Source organism: Nelumbo nucifera, chromosome 1, assembly GCF_055504915.1.
Source record: "Nelumbo nucifera cultivar China Antique chromosome 1, China Antique-T2T, whole genome shotgun sequence".
NCBI classification, from domain to species: Eukaryota; Viridiplantae; Streptophyta; class Magnoliopsida; order Proteales; family Nelumbonaceae; genus Nelumbo; species Nelumbo nucifera.
This window is the reverse complement of record NC_142649.1, coordinates 95,318,130-95,335,309: the sequence shown is the minus strand read 5'-3', so window position 1 is coordinate 95,335,309 and position 17,180 is coordinate 95,318,130. Positions and strand designations below refer to the sequence as shown.

Sequence of the window (17,180 nt, the reverse complement as noted above, 5' to 3'; positions counted from 1 at the left end):
TCTAATTCTGAACTTTCATCTTGCAACAAATATCTTCTCAGTTAGAGTTTGGTGTATAAAAGGATTATCATTTAGTCGTTTAAAATTTTTTAAATCTCAAACCTTTAAATGTAATATTTAAACCCTCTCAGTTGCTCCAATAGATTCCTGAAGATTTTTGGATGAATCCAATATTCAAATGAAATGATAAGGTTTCTTTTCTGATAGATATAAATTTATGGTTTTGTTTGGTTTTTTTTTGATTTATTGGAGAAAGGAGTTGATAATTTTTGTATTTTAAGATGATGGATAGATATTCATGCGAGTGAAATGAATCAAAACGTTAAAAAAGCTTTTCTTTTTCTATGCCATTGAAATGAATCTTATTGTTTTAGCTGGTTTCATTTAGAGAAAAATGGATGTATTTGTGGTCAATTAAGAATTTAAGAGAAACGGGCAATAAAAACAAAATAAAAAAAGTTTAGGTGGTATGAGTTTTTATCCTGTTTTCTTTGGTATGAGCTTTTATCCATAAAACATAATTTTTTTATCCATAAAATTTGTTTCCTTAGGTTGTGTTTGGAAACGATGCAAATAAGTGTGAATGCAAATATATAGTGTAAAATGGTTCATATAAACTGCAAAATTGAGTTAGTTTTGCATCGACAAATTTATCTTCTTACCAAACTGACTATTTCCTGTAATGGATGCAAACATGAATTTCAATAAAGTATATGCTTTTATTTTTATCAAAAACCCACTTGAATGCAAATTTACTTCTTTTTTATTGATGTACTTTTACATCTTATTATCAATGTAAATATGCATTAATCTATCATTTGTCAATACATAAATATAATGTTGTCAAACACAAGCAAAAATGAATCAAAGTACAAATTTATCCTAAACATCGTTTCCAAACACAGCCTTAATTATTTTTGGAATTGTAATAGCAAGTATCCCACCCTTAAATTTGGTCTGACTTTCTAATCATAATGACAAAATCTCCGTGAATTGTGATGAATACCACCTCATGTATTTCGGGTATCATGTATTTTAGTATGATAGTCAAGCCCAAACACAATATAAATCTATATAAATCATTGATAGGATTTTTTCTTTAGGAAAATCTATTCTGGCGGAAAGACATGATACGGGATAGGATTTGATCAATCAAAACCCGTGAATCTTGATGAAAAAACCCGTTGATTGATTCTAAATTTTCTGGTACTATGCTTTCCAGCATAGCATACCCAAAAACAAGCTTTTATACTTTTATAACTTTATACGAAACCGAGAGAATGACCTGCGAGGTGAATCAACCGTGGTCCAATGTGGCCAAATGAGTTGCCACATGGCAAATGGTGCCTTTGGGCTACATCCCCAATAGTCAAAAGTCAAAAGTCAAAATCTTTGCCCAACAAAGGTAATGAGAATAGAATATCTAACGGTTGAGAAATACAATTTCTTAGCAAAAGTCATGTTCCTTCTGTCGGAGTTGATTTCAGTTTATTCCTACTATTGCTCACCAAATGTTCGACTAATTTACTCTTGTTGAATTCAATTAGGTACCATTAGAACAAGTCGAATATCTACAGATGGAGATTTGGGTATGACTGTCAAGTCTCTTCCAATTTCATCCAGCTTCAATGGTCTCACGGGGGTTCGACTCGTAAATGTGCACTGAGTTGATTTCCATTCACAATGTTCTTAGCTTATATGATTACTTCTTTCCAAGCTAATATTACACCAAAAAGGTTATTATTTTCTCTTCGCTTCATCTCCATGCAACGATCTATACAGCATAACTCACATGTCTTGGGAAATTTGAGTTCTTTTACCCATCTCTTACACCATTCCTTTCAGACTAAGAGTCTCAGGGCCACAAAGAGTCTTCATGCTCATCTGCTCCGAACAGGGTTAATATTCTCCTCTCTTAACCTTCACATCGAACTAATTTTAAACTACGCCACATGCCTTGGCAATACCACCTTTCAGACAATAACTAACTTGATTGGCTTTATGGACCCTACCAACCTGATACCATTCACTGCTCTCATTTCTGGTTTCTCTCGCCGGGGCGTCCCTAACTTCGCTCTCCAGACCTGCTCTTTCATGCATGTTAGAGGCATTCCCTTGGACGGATATGTTTTGTGTAGCTCTTTAGCTGCTTCATCTTCGATCAAGATGCTGAGATTTGGTAAACAGATACATGCCCATGTATCAAAATCAGGTTGGTCCTCTAGTGTCTATGTGGGTACTGCATTGGTTGATTTGTATGTGAAATCGTCCATGATAAATGATGCATGGAATGTATTTGTTGAAATCCCACTAAAGAATACGGTGTGTGTGAATGCTCTTTTATCGGGTTATGCAGAAGCTGAGTTGTGGATTGAGGGACTTGAGTTGGTGCAGAGGATGCAAATGTATGGGTTGGATTATGATCACATCACCTTGTCTGCATTGCTACGTATATGCACTGGACTAGCAGCAATTGAATTGGGTAGGCAAGTGCACGCTAATATGATCCGTAGAACTTCTTATCTGGAGAGAGATGTGTTTCTACAGAGTTCACTGGTTGAGATGTATGGGAGAAGTGGGCTAGTGGAGAAAGCACGGCATGTGTTTGATTTGTCTGGGATTAGACAAGAAGGAAATGAAGGGGGAAAAAGAGATGTTGTTTTATGGACTTCAATGCTTTGTTCATATGGTAAAAATGGGCGGTTTGATGAAGTGATTAGGTTGTTTGACAATATGGTAATGAAAGGGATAAAGCCTGATGAGGTGGCTTTTGTGGTGGTAATATCTGCTTGTGGTCATAATGGGCAAGTGAGCCTTGGGATTGAGTATTTCAAGTCCATGGCTCGTGACTTCAAGTTGGAACCTGGCCCAGAGCATTATAGTTGTGTGGTTGACTTGCTTTGCAGGGCAGGCGAATTAGAGATGGCATGGAGTTTAGCAAGTGAGAATGCTAGTAATAGCATTTCTATGTGGGTGGCATTGCTTAGTGCTTGCAACAATTTTGGGAACATTGAACTGGGCAAGTTGGCTGCTCAAAAGGCGCTTGAATTAGATCCTCAGAATTCTGGAATTTATGTTTTGTTGTCCAATCTATATGCAAGGTTTGGTATGTGGGATGAGCTTGAGAAATTGAGGGAGTTGATGAAGGAAAAAGGATTGAAAAAAGATGTAGGATGCAGTAGGATAGAGGTCAAAAGTTGAATTATAGTGAACATCTCTGTATTTTCCTTAATATTTTTTGGGCAAGGTTCTAGTGTTATGAATCATTTTTTTCTATGTCATCAGTAGGATCTGAGCAGGCACTAAAATTTTGCCAAAATCTTTTGATCATGGATCCTGATTTGTCTTATAGAATGGAATGATAAAACAAGATTCATGTAGTCGATCCCATATGATAGGGACAAACCTCAGATGTTGATGATAATGATCAGTAGGATCTGAGAAGAAATTTATGGAATAAACAAATTGTGGTCTGTTTGCTTTGCAGGAATAGAGGTTCAGAATCAGAATCAAAATAGTCCATTTCAATTCCAACCATTTGGTTGGATGGAACCGGAATTTGATTCCTATTCCCAGCAGAATGGCATTCCCCCATTTGAGGGAATGGCCATTGTTGCCCCCTCCCTTGGGAATGGGAATCCCATTCCAGCTGGTTTAAAAAGAAAAAAAGCAAATAATAAAAAAACCCCAAACTGAACAGGACAGTGTTGCTCTCTCTCTCTCTCTCTCCTTCCCCCGTTTTCTAGACCACCATTCTCAAGTGCAGACATATATAATCCCATCCCTGCAACCATTAAGAGCAGCATGAATCAAGGTATGATCAATTTTATTTGTTTTATTGTTTTCTTTACTGGTTTTTTATGTTGGGCTAGTCAAGACAATTGTTGAGCATTATATGGTAAAGATGTTAGGAATTTTTTTTTAGTTGCCATTCTGCAATAATAGTGTTTGTTGAAATGCCTTAGTTGTCTGTTCACCTCCATGAAGAATATTCTTGTCTCCCCATAAGTTAGATAGTATCATCTCTTATGTTCTTCTCTTTGCTAACTGAACAAATGGTTAATCTCTTAAGTTGGACCCATTCAACTATAACTATTGTTCTCATGAGAATATAGAAGTTGTTTCTGACAATCTGCTCTAACCTTAACGGCAGATGTGTAAATCAGGCTATGTGTCAAACACAGAAGCTGGATGAGTGATATGGTTTCTCCTCTTCATAGTATTTGGCACAATGTATGAAGAGTAGGATTTCTTTTCAAAAAAAAAAAAAAAAAAATGAAGAGTAGGGCTGCTTCTTAGAGGATCTCCCTGCTCTGCAATTTCGCATGACACCGAATGCTACCACCGTCAACGGCTGCGTCATTGGCACTAAACAGTTGACTGGTATAGTGCGACATCTGGAATTGAAATACCATTTCTCCTTTGTTGTATTTCCATTTGGGTTATACATCATTGAGATTTCTCTTTGCGCAGGTTAGTAGGGTGCTCATCTCATCAACCCCGGCATACTCCGAAATCTGAAATTGAAATACCATCTTCATTTCATTGGTTAGGAGGTGAGTTCATCTCGGCTACTATGATGTGTATTTTGTTTTTCACGTTCAATGGTATTTTGGTGCACAATAGAGATCTGAAGCTCCTTGATTAAGTAGAAATGTGTATCAAATATCTATGTGGCATTTTTTTTGTCTTCTAAATTTAATCTGATTTGTGGCCTCTGTTTTGAACATGTTTCTGGCCTCTGTTATCTATTTTAGAAAATGTGGCATTTCTATAGTTCAATATTGATCTCTGTCAGTGTGATAAATCCATAAAACTGCAAGATTGTCCTGTTTTCTTCTGTATGAGGTTTTTTTATCCATAAAATTTGTTTCCTGAATTATTTTTGGAATTGCAATAGTAAGTATCCACCCTTACATTTGGTTTGACTTTGTAATCCCAATATTAGTCATTGATAGGACTTCATTCTTTAGGAAAAAATATATGGTGGTGGAAAGACACGATACTGGATAGGATTTGATCAACCAAAACCCCTGGTGAATCTTGATGAAAACCCACCTAATTAGTTAGCACTTTTATGGTGCCATTTGATGGATTCTAAGCTTTTCCAGTGTCATGTCTTTCTGGCATCCTTTAATAAAGCATACAAAAAAACAAGCTTAATATTTCGTGGGCTAGACCTCAACATGGGTTGGGTTTGGGTTGAAGCCTCAAGTAGCCTAGAACCTAACCCAACCCACCCTGAGCCTGACCCAAACCGGCCCTCTGTATCTGAGCTTCTATAATAAATGCCCTTTGTGTCTTTTTTCCATGATGTTTGACTATGATACTAGAACTTGTAACCAATCAATCGGTATAATAAAAGTGGTAACCAATGAGGTGATATTTATCAAAATTTATGGAGGGTTTGTATCATGTCTTTTCCAGCAGCATAGATTTTTCCATAATGTGCAACATATTTACAATGCTCGGTACACTGTAGAGAGGCTTTGTTGTAATACAGTATATATGTATTATTTAGTGAGATTTAGATCCTGTATTTGTAACTTGGACTATAAAGCCTATACATGAAGGGGTAGAGCACAAAACATGAATAAAAAGACTTTAATCTGACGATCTTTAGCTATCTGGACTTTGGCCGACAAAATCCAGCTTTGACCTCTGGTTGGGATAGTCCTGGGCCTGAGGTCCAGATTTTGGTCATAGGCTTTCCTTGGCCCTAAAACATCCTTAAGTTCATCGATAAACAAAGAGCCCGAAAAATGAATAAATGATTTATAAAAAGTACAAAACAGATGGACATAAGATTGTCTGTTGGATTAGACTACTTGCAGGATAACTGTTAAACTTTCTATTTCTTGCTTTGAAAGTCTAACCATGCTCTAACCATATATAAGATTGTCTGGTCCTAATCTATTTCTATAAAATTCTAGATAGAATGAAAGGATGGTTAGCAGAACTCAACTTTAAATTAACTGTTGGGCTTGTGTAATTTCAGGTACAGATTGATTCCAAAATGCTTGTTAAAAAGATTGATCATGAAAGACACCCAAAGCACAGGCTCATGCTGGGTCACATCGATGATTGTGATCGATGCAAGGAATGAGGGATCAGATTGTGTTGCCAATGTGAGGAGTGCAAATGTGCAATAATTTGTATCTCGTGCAATTCACTATTGTTCCATCCACCACATATTATACGAAAGAACCCTTGAATTTCGCAGGGACCCGGGCAATGTATACTGCGAAGAATGCACAAAGAGCATAAATGGATTATCGTACCACAGCACTACAGCAGCGGCGGCAAAGGTTATGCCTTGCACTCGTCTTGTGCTACACCGCCACTATTCTGCGAAGCGAAACTGATGGAGTGCAATTAGTTCTTAAGAAAGCATCTCCTCTAAGTGCATCATCCTCTGTGGAAGAAATGTGTTCTTGAATGTCTCCTGGGAGAGAATCACAGGCTGGGCATATGAGTCCAAATGTGGCGAGTACTGTTATCATTCCTCGTGTATCGGACGAAGCAGCGTTTTTGACCTTAACCATGATGAGAATCAAAAGAAATAAAGAATAAACCAGTGTTCGGAAGAAGGGTTTCTAGTTCCCAGTTGCAGCGCCAAGCTGTGGAGGTTTGACAAGAAGGACGCTTTCGAGGATCGCAGAGCTGGTTCTCAAGTTTATAACCACAAGCAGATATTACCACCACAAAAGTATCACTTTCATTGCCATGCTATCGAACAATTATGCATCTGTTTAGCATCGATGCCATTGCCTCCAGAAAACGATAATACATCAGTGTTATTTCAGGAAATATTAATATGTTTAGAAACATTTTTCCATAAAAAATGGTGTTCTAAGCTAAGCCTTGAAAACCGAGATGGTATGGTTTAGAGCAACACCAAATTTAATGTTTTTTCATATTGGAGTTCATTGCTGTCAACGAGAACATGATGTGGCAGTGACGTAAACTTCCAATAATAGGTACCAATGCTGAAAACAGATATGGAACACTGGTACCAAATAGAAAATATTGTTGTTATTCTAGGAAACGTCCTATTTAACAGCAATGTTTCTAAACAAAAAAAAGCACCGTTTTCTTAGAAAACGATGCTTCCAACCCATATATAAGAAAATGGTGCAATATGTACAACATTGATGCCAAACATATACTTTATCATTTCACCTAACTGGCCCTTTTTACCACATGAACAAAGCATTGAAGTCCACAAAATATCTCTTTTTCCTTCTTCATTTCCTTGTTATCTAATCCCAGTCAAACCATAGGTAGCTTATTAGACTTTCTAAGAAGTCCAATTTAAAGAGTTCTCCCTAAAAAGAGTCATGTTGACATTTTTTTTGGTAAATATCATTTATCAATCCTCTTTATTTTATTGAGAATTATGCATTTCTTAAAAGTCCCTATTTTCACTTAAATATCAATGTTACCCTCATGATTCTATGCAGCATATTTCGTCACACAACCATGCACCATTGCTACAAAACAATTATTACCTAGGAAAAATTGATTTGATCAAAATACTCTTCCATCAACAAATTGACCATAATAACCCTAGAATGACAAATTAACCAAAATCAACATATAAGATACAACAACCAATTTCATAGGAGCCAATTAGGCCCGATGAACACTGAATTGACCAAAATGTCCCTATTCATAGCTAATTAATCAAAATGCCCTTACATCTAATAAAAGTAGTCATTATTAATATTTTACCCAAACTGATCTTCAAAGTATATGGCATTGGATATTAATGTTTCCATCATAATTGTGGACCCTTATATCAATAAATTGGCCAAAATACCCCTAATACTCTAAAGTAACAAATTGACCAAGATATACAAACGAGATGCAACAACCAACACGATAGGGGCCAATAAGTCCCAATAAACAATGAGTTGACCAAAATGCCCCTATGTTCAACATGTATTATTAAAAATATATTATCCAAAATGACCATAATTCTTCTCTATCATTTATTCATAAAAAGAACTTTCACTATTGTTGATCATGTAAAATATGAGCCCGGATCTCCTGAAACAAAAACTTTGCACATACGGCATCCAGATGTTGTACATTGAAAATCTTTCTCATACATATTTGTTAAATTAACGGGGGGATACTCCATATGTGTGATTGAATTCTCATACTTTTTAGGTTATGTTTGGTTTGAAGGAAAATATAGGGAAAGGTAGAGAAACCTTTTACAACCACTGTATTGATTTCTCTGTCTTTCTCTTCCTTTCCCTATCTTTTCCTTCAAACCAAACATAGCCTTAGGGTGCATGCAAAGTTTTTGCATGCGAGAAATCCCTTGGCATAAAATACATTGATATGAATTGTTATTTATCCAAGTAAAATGGAAACAAATCCATGATCAATATCTTCCCCACATGCATTTTATGTAAAGAGTACAGAAAAATCTCCAAGCATTAGATTATACATAAGCTTCACCAAAAGCTCTAGAGTCTGTCCCTTCTATTCATTTTCAATTAGATAGCTATTGTATCAAATACACCTTCACATCAAGTACTTCATCACACAATTGACAACTCACATACTTGGGTCAGAGATATAGCTAAAACAAATAATGCTTTTGGACAACAGCCAATATCAAATCAAATTGTCCGTTCTTTTCTAGATTATTGCCAAATGATTAATGAATACATACACCGAAAGTTTAATCTCTTTCCAATTCCCAGACCAATTTCATCCTTTTTTTTGGTAATCCAATGTTTCATTAAAACTAGAAAAATAACAAAAAAAAACATGCACCTAAATTAATACTAGCAGCGCCAAAGGCTTTGCTTCTAGAGACAAGGTTGCCTTGATTTGCCTATAATTAGCAGGGCCAAAGACTTTTTTACCACCAATCTGCATTGTAATCTTGACACCCTCAAGCAGCACCAAAGACTCTGCTTCTATAGCCGAAGCGGTTTGCCCACAATTAACAGCAAACAAAGTCTCCACAACTGCCTTGGACTTACAATACCAAAAGAAGTAACTCCCGTCCCCTTGAAATCTACATCGGAGTTAATTTTTATTAGCCCTTGCACTTCTATCTAGGGTGGTTCTTGAAAGTGATTGTGGATTCTGTAGCATCTCCATTGCCCTTCTATCTAGAGTGCATCACATTCCATTTCCTTATAGATTTGAGGAATGATTAAACAAATGAAAGAATTCGATTCTAGAATGAATGATTAAACAAATCCAACATGCATCTAAGGCCCCGTTCTCTTTTCGGGAAGCTACTCACTTGGTTAAGTGCATTCTCCGGGTAACTACATTTAACCGGATAAATGCACTCACCAGGTAAATACATTTACCCATGTTGTTTTATTTCCCAAGTAAATAAGAAAATAACCGTTTTAGCTAAGGATTAAAGTATTTGTATCTGGTATCGTATCAGACAACTTGGATGCGGATACGCTTGGAAAACGCATGGATACAAACTAAAAAACATGGAGACACTTGGATACGCTAAGAAAATGCATACAAATTCCAATAAATATATTAATAGAATTAAATTTTATGTCAAAACAACTATAGATAATATATAAATATATAGGAATTGTATATTTAAATGATATATATATATATACATACATACATATGAAAAAATATATTATAATTAATATAATAGGACATGTAGATATTATACAATTTTTATTAATAATGCTTCAATCAAGATTCCAAGGCAAATATTATATAGATTTTTACAAATTAATACATACAATAAGCCAATATTATTTTATTATCTATTAAACTGTAAGGCATAAAGCTTATGCAACTATTATATTTGAACTATTATATCATTTTTTCTATTTTACTATTTTTATTTTCTAACATTAACAAAAAATTCAACTAAAAAATTAATTCTTAAATGTTTGATAAATGATATTTATATTTTTTAAACAATAAATATGTTATTATAAAATGTAAATTAAAATATCAATTAATAATTTATAGAAATATATAATCTTAACTTAAAATATATCAAATATATTAAAATTTTGAAAATGCACATCATATGAAAATTCATAAATTTTAATTAATAAAATAATTATTCCATTATTAATATTTTATATTTATAAAATTTCAAAGTTAAAAATTATTTTTTATATAAAATGTAGATTAATGGATTTGATAGATTCAATTTATATTATATTTTCAAAAACTTTGTAAACAATACTTTTGTTTTTGTAAATAATAAATAAATTGTTATTCAATGCAAATTAAAATATTAATTAATAATTTATAAAAATTTAAGATATATATATATATATATATATACACATATACATATACATATGTGTGTGTGTGTGTGTAGATTTTATAAATTATTTATTCCATTGATTTACAAATACTAATTTTTAATATTGTTCTTTTTAATTTATAGTTGAAGTTTTTGAAAACAAATGTATGTTGTTTTTTATTTGCATGTAAACATGAAGTTTAATAAAAGTTATTTTATTACACGTATTAACATTAAATAACAAATGGCTTTTTGGTTAATATACATGTGTGCTTGGGCAGTGGGCATTCACCAAGTTGGGTTTGAGTCACGTTCCCTCCATTTTTTTATTGTGACACTGGTTAATACACTTTTGTATTGGTGCGTATCGGCTGATACTATGCGATACATGCCAATGTAGTAGCGTATCGGACCAATACGCACGACTGGTGTATCGGTGCAGTCTGATATTGATATGATACATCTCGTATTGGGCGTATCATATCAATATTTCAATCCTTTGTTTTGGCCATAAAAAAGCTATTATTATTATTATTATTATTATTATTATTATTATTATTATTATTATTATTATTATTATTAAAAGGGGCCATTTTGTTCCATCCAAGTGTTGACAACTTTGCCCCAATATGAGAAAGTTACTTTATCCACCTAAGAGATGGGATTATTCAGGCAAGTGATACCTAGGGAAAATAAATTTTCTGTAGTCCCCATATAAATTCGAAAAAAGAACATGGGTATCTTGGTCAATGGGAACCAAAATCCCATTGACCAACTTTCCCCTCTCAAAATCTAAAAAAAGAACGGGCCCTAAGAGTAACTACTCCACATTCTAGAATTAAATGTGGCCTTATTACCAAAAAGTTAAAAGAATAGAAAAGAAGTTCTAAGCATTCTTGAAGACAATGCATATTAATACCTGAAATCTTTAGAGGATTCAAATCTACCATGATTTGTTATGCTTAGAATTAAATGTGGACTTATTTATTTGTTATTTTTATTAGTAAGGCAAGAAGGATTTAGTTGTAGTATTTTTCTTTTATGTTTGTTCTCTTTATTTCCCTCATCTCTTAAAGAGGGTAATTGTTATCTTTTCACATTTAGTTTTACTGTTAATAAAACAAGACCGCCATTGGGGCCTGCTATAACTGATCTCTATGTTCAGCCAACTTCAAACGAGAGATTAAAATGGTCTAGCTTTTGAGGAATGGATGATACTAGGTGTTGTGCATATTGATTTTTGTGGTTCTTTAGTTGACATGTTAAATTTCTTGGCCAAGGGTTTTGCAAGAAAAGAAATTAATGGACCTTCAACAAGAGGCAAAGCATATGGTTCAAACTTCAATCTAAGCAAGCCAATTGTCACATGCCTATCCTCCTTCCTAGCCACATGCGGCCATGTGGTTGCACTATTTGCTTCCACAAGTCAGTTTAACTCCTTGGCATTGTCTTTGGCTCTTGGACCAAGTGGCACACTCACAACTTTTACACAAAATCAAAGCTAAAAGACTTAAGAGACAAAGGAGCATATCAAGGTTTAGCTTAAAAGTACTCTTTATTAGCTCAATGATAATGGTATATGCCTTGCACCACCTTTGAGGTGCAATCCTAAGCGTTCATTTTCCACCTCCTTACCTTAGACATTGGATTGCACTTCCTTATTCTAACCACACATTTATACCTCCTCATATCAACCACATGTTCTACCTCCATAAGTAGAACCTTTTAGGCATCTTCTTAGATTATTCCCTCTCTAGATATTTACATAGAAGCCTAACATATTCTAACTCAAGACTATTCTACAATATTCTACACAATACAAAAATTTCGAGATGACTCTAGAAAGTTCTATACACATAGAACTCCATACTCTTCAAGATGTCTCTTGAAGGCTCTAGAATCCCCTAGGCTTGACTAGAAATCTCTAAAAGTAAAAAGCCCATGAAACCTCTAGCCTTCGGTCTCCTTTTGCAACACTATTTAAGTGGGTTGTGACATTCTCCCTCATCTAATTGTGCAACGTCCTCGGGGCACTATATGTTCCATTGTGCGATTCAGTTGCTCATGCCCTACTAGTGTCTCAGCTTGTTCTCATATATCCTCAGACTCTGGCAAGCCTCTCCACTTGACTATGTACTTGGCCCATCGTACTTCTTTGGCAAGGTTAGTGATACGATCACCTCTAACCTCCTTTGGTACGTGTCTAAGGTTAAGTGTTGCTTTCATGGTGGCCAATACTACTCTTGCCTTGTGCCTAAATCGTTGCCTTGCTCCGTTGTTGATGCATGTCGTTCATAAAGACTAATAAAGCTTAGGAATGGCAACGGGGTGGGGATTATATCCCCCGTCCTGATCCCAATCTTGGAATGAATCCCCGTCCTTGACCCCAATCCTTGTTGGGGGTAAAAGTTGTCCTCCATCCCCGATCCCCGACAGGGATGGGTTCCCTACAGGGACCCGAATCTCAAAAATTGTTTAGTTAACAATATTTTTGAAAAATAAATAAAAATTTTAAAATTTAAATAATATTTTAAATATATTTTTTATATATATAAATAATATCATATATATATATAATAACATATACTTAATATGAATAATATTTAATACATATAATCGAGTCAGGGCGGGGCTTGGTCCATTGATGCTTCTTAGACTTTCCGGTACTCTTCTTCTTGCTTTGTTTTACCCTTGGGACGTCCAATACCTCAAAGGTTACATCCTTCTCGTTTCCAGCTATCTACCTTGTTAGTAGAGGTAGTAAAGGCTCTGATACCACTTGTCACACGCCTAGTCTCCTTCCTAGCCACATGTGGCCTTGCAATTGAATTCTTTGCTTCCACAAATCAGTTTAATTCCTTGAGCACTCTCTTTGGCTTTTGGACTAAGTGGCCCACTCATAACTTTCACACAAAAGAAAAGCTAAAAGACTTAAGAGACAAAGGAACTTACAAGGGTTTAGCTCAAAAGCTCTCTTTATTAACTCAATCATAAGGGTACAAGATTCACTCTTAGACACCTTACTTACTTTCTTAAGGGGACTCTTTGGATGATTTTGCAAAATGGGGGAGGGGGTACTATTTATAGGCACTCCCACTTCCTTTGGGGTGTAATCCTAACTGTTCATTTTCCACCTCCTTACCTAGCCATTGGATTGCACCTCTTTATCCTACCCATACATTTACACCTCCTCATATCAACCACATGTTCCACCTCCTCAAGTGGAATCTTTTAGGCATCTTTCTAGAATATTCCCTCTTTAGATATTTAGAAAGAAGCCTGGCATATTCTAACTCAAGACTATTCTACACCATTCTACATAATACAAGAAAACTCAAAATGACTAGAAAGTTTTATACATATAGAACTCCATACACTTGAAGATGGCTTTACAAGGCTCTAAAATCCCTCTTAACTAGAAATTTCTAGAAAGCCGATGAAACCTCTAGCCTCCGTTCTCCTTTCGCAGCACTATTCATGTAGGTCGTTACACTATGCTATACTAGGTGTTTGGTTTAATGGATGACTACTTTTAATCAAAGTGGGCAAGCTTGTGGATCCTTAGCTTTTCCTTGATTCAACAAATCATACATAATCATCTAAAGAATATCTTTACTCAGCCAAGGCATGGAAAATAAGATACAATCCCTAGGTAATGCATAGTTTTCCAATTCCTACATGACACCCACTACTTCACCTAATAAAATTGGCTGAATCTTCCTGAACAGCTAGATTAGAGACTAGATATGGGTCTTAAGAGTGTGAGAGGAGATCTAAACTTCATTCATTAGTTATCCATTAAAGATTTCCTCATTTTCTGGTCCTCATACCATGTGAAGTGGTAAAGCTTTGATCTATTAACTCCTACAAAGGATATGAGATTATACACAACTACTTTCTCATGGGTTTTTGAGGTTCTAATTTCTATCTATTCAAGTGAAAAACTTTTTACTTGAAACAGATGTCAAAAACCATTCTTTTATTTTATTTTATTTTAAAGTAAAATAAGCAAAACATAATAGAACATGGAAATTTAAATAGTAGGACACAACGATTTTAGGAGATACAAACATAAACATATGTACCATTCTGGGATAATGAAATATATAAAAAAGAAAAGAAGAATAGAATAATTAAAAAAAAAATGAAGCATGAAATAGAAACGCGAGACAACGAGATCTCTAAAAAAGCAAAATAGAATAGAAAATAATATAAAATGGATCAAACTAAGAACTGAAAAATAATATATGAACATTAAAAAAAATAGACTATATTTTGCCTGTGTGAGATGATTTTAGGGAATAATAGAACTAGCTTGTAGAGAGCAAATCAGGTGGGACAATGAGATATGGGAAAAAACCAACAACATTAGAGTCTAGAGGAGGTCACCCATTGGTGAAGAAGAAGAAGAAAAACTTACCAATAGATTTAAGGCAAGTTAAATCGAATATCTAACTATTTGAGCTTGGCTTGACAGAAAAATATGAGGTTCAAGTTTGGGCTCCAACTTGATTTGAGGTAGAAACATGAACTCTAAATCGGCTTGGCTCAAAAGCTCATATATTCCAATAGGGTGAGCATTGTTCGGTTAAAACCGAAAAACCAAACCAAAATTTTCTGTTTTGTTTTTTTTTTTTGGTTTGGTTAATTTGGTTTTAAAAAATTTCGGTTCGGTTTTTAGGATTGGAAATTCAGTTAACCAAAAAAACCAAATTAACTGAAATTTATTATATACATAATATAATATATATTATTAATATGTAAAACATAATATATTATAATATGTATATAATATATATTATATAAAATATTAAAATATATAAAATACATTAACATATACACATATTATAATATATATAAATATATAATATATAATATGTATTAGTATAATATTAATACAATTTGGTTTTAACCAAAAAATTCGATTTCGGTTTTATATTTTATAAATTCAATTTATTTGGTTTGGTTTTTAATCAAATAAACTAAATTCTCATCCCTATATTCCAACATTGAATATATATAAAAATTATACATATAAATAATAAATTCTTATTATAGTATAAAAAATTAAAGATTATATAATATAAATTTAGTTAAGTTTACAAGCTTTATAAACCTTAACTTTATTAAATTCAAGCTCCACTCGTTTAATAAATTAGGCTCGAATTTGACTAAAAGGTTAGAGCGAGCGAATTTTTCACAGAGAACTCCAATAATTGATCCATTAGTATCCACTGTCAAAGTGTCTACCCCTAGTCCTATATTATCATGATAGGTATGATAGGAATTCTTTCTTGGTGGCCCATCATCCCTTTGATCTTACCATGATAGACCGTCTATTCGGCAGTTTGAAGTCTGAACGAGTTCACATAAGCGCCCCACAAGAGGGTTGGGAGAATCCGATGATAGTCCAGGAAACGAATGATGAATTGGCGAGGCATCATCGTCAACTTATTTGATAATTTCAATACACAGTTGGATGTGTGCTATTGAGCAATGTGAGGCGCTTACGTGAACTCAGTTTTATCCTACTCAATTGCTGCTTCTGCTCCTTGAATCCTCGGAAAACAGATGAGAAAAGCAAAGATAAAGCACATCGTTGCCTGAACCCAAAACTAACGTTTCCAACCCAACGTATTCTGCAGTAACTTTCTTTTTCAGGATATAGCGGCCTTCGATCCGAGGGTCCAAAACGAAACCTATACGGAAGTGGTACGGTAATCAACCCAGATGAATCACGTGATTGCTTGGCAGTTGAGATTTCCGAGTTCCAAGTACCATCAATTCATTCAAATCGGGGACAGAGTCAGGGAGGGCCTCAGGAGTCAGGACCGAGAAATATCTGCTACGCCAACGGGCGTAGCCTTGGACTAAGGCCGTGAATCACATAACGTCGAATTGGAAGAAGTGACGTTAAGATGGAATCAAAAAATACATACAAGGCTGTGATTTTACGGTTTTAGCCCAAGTCTACGCCATCCGGCGTAGAGGATTTTCCCTCCCTTCGGACAAATGCTTGAGCCGTTGAGCGTGTTTGTGAAATAGTGAACGTGTGAACACTCGATGCAGCATGGCGACGACGACGACAACCTGATTACCAAGTCAAAGGATCTCTCTCTCGTCGTTACACGCGCTTTGTATGGCCCTGATCATCTGACGTCTGACGTTGTACCCTTCATCCAAGAACTTAGATTTTGCCGCGTGGACAAATTTCCTTTTACACTTTTAACGTTCCAACCGTGGACTTTGAATTTATTCAGTCTAGTCAAATCATCTCTGGTTATCTCTGTTTCTGTCAGACAAGTCTCAATAGCGTATATCTACATTTACAAAATGTCCATAGTACCCTTTATAGTTATAAACAGAGAAAAAAATACGAATGCTGCGGTATTGAATTACAAATACACAGAACTTATCTGTTTCAAACATGACATTCTAGCCTTCTAGGGTTTATTATCTGAAGATATTCCTAATATACAGCGGGAATATGCTGTAAGACGTTGTGGGGCGCAGTCTTGTGGGGCTGATTTGAACTCGAGAGGATTGCATGTTAAATCCTGGCCCTTGGGGCTTTGGCCCACGTTCTGGTCCTGTGGAACTCGTGGAGAGTAAAGTTTTTAGAAAGGATCATTTGCCACGTGGAAAACCCACCACGTAACTCGTGTCAAAAGGATCTTTGAAACGTGGCAAGGCCGCTTTTTTACAACCCGATCACGTTGATGTCAAAAGAATCAGCAGAGATATCTACGTGGCAAGGCGGCATTGTTACATCTAGAAGATTAGATGGAAAAAATGGATAAATACAGAAAATTTGATCCAGGGGCAATATGGCAAAATGGTCGAATTGCGGGGTAGCATTTGAGATTTGACGTCGGACACCAAAACCAATGGCGGGCGGGACTCCACT

At 35.1% G+C, this 17,180-nt stretch overlaps 1 protein-coding gene across 4 annotated transcripts; it reads left to right on the top strand.

The window, feature by feature from the left end:
- Positions 1–1,018: 1,018 nt before the first annotated feature.
- On the top strand, positions 1,019–6,997 carry LOC104605555 (putative pentatricopeptide repeat-containing protein At3g23330). Of its 4 annotated transcripts, none has more exons than XM_010270372.3 (5): positions 1,019–1,405; positions 1,548–4,383; positions 4,474–4,556; positions 5,999–6,128; positions 6,224–6,997. In XM_010270372.3, the coding sequence occupies exon 2, from the start codon at positions 1,684–1,686 to the stop codon at positions 3,199–3,201; it is 1,518 nt and encodes a 505-aa protein (XP_010268674.1). In that variant the 5' UTR covers positions 1,019–1,405; positions 1,548–1,683; the 3' UTR covers positions 3,202–4,383; positions 4,474–4,556; positions 5,999–6,128; positions 6,224–6,997. The 4 variants fall into 4 exon arrangements, with proteins under 4 accessions (XP_010268674.1, XP_019054678.1, XP_019054677.1 ...); XM_019199133.2 differs by having other exon boundaries at positions 1,548–3,814; positions 4,154–4,383; positions 5,999–6,993; XM_019199132.2 differs by having other exon boundaries at positions 5,999–6,997.
- The last annotated feature ends 10,183 nt before the right edge of the window (positions 6,998–17,180 follow it).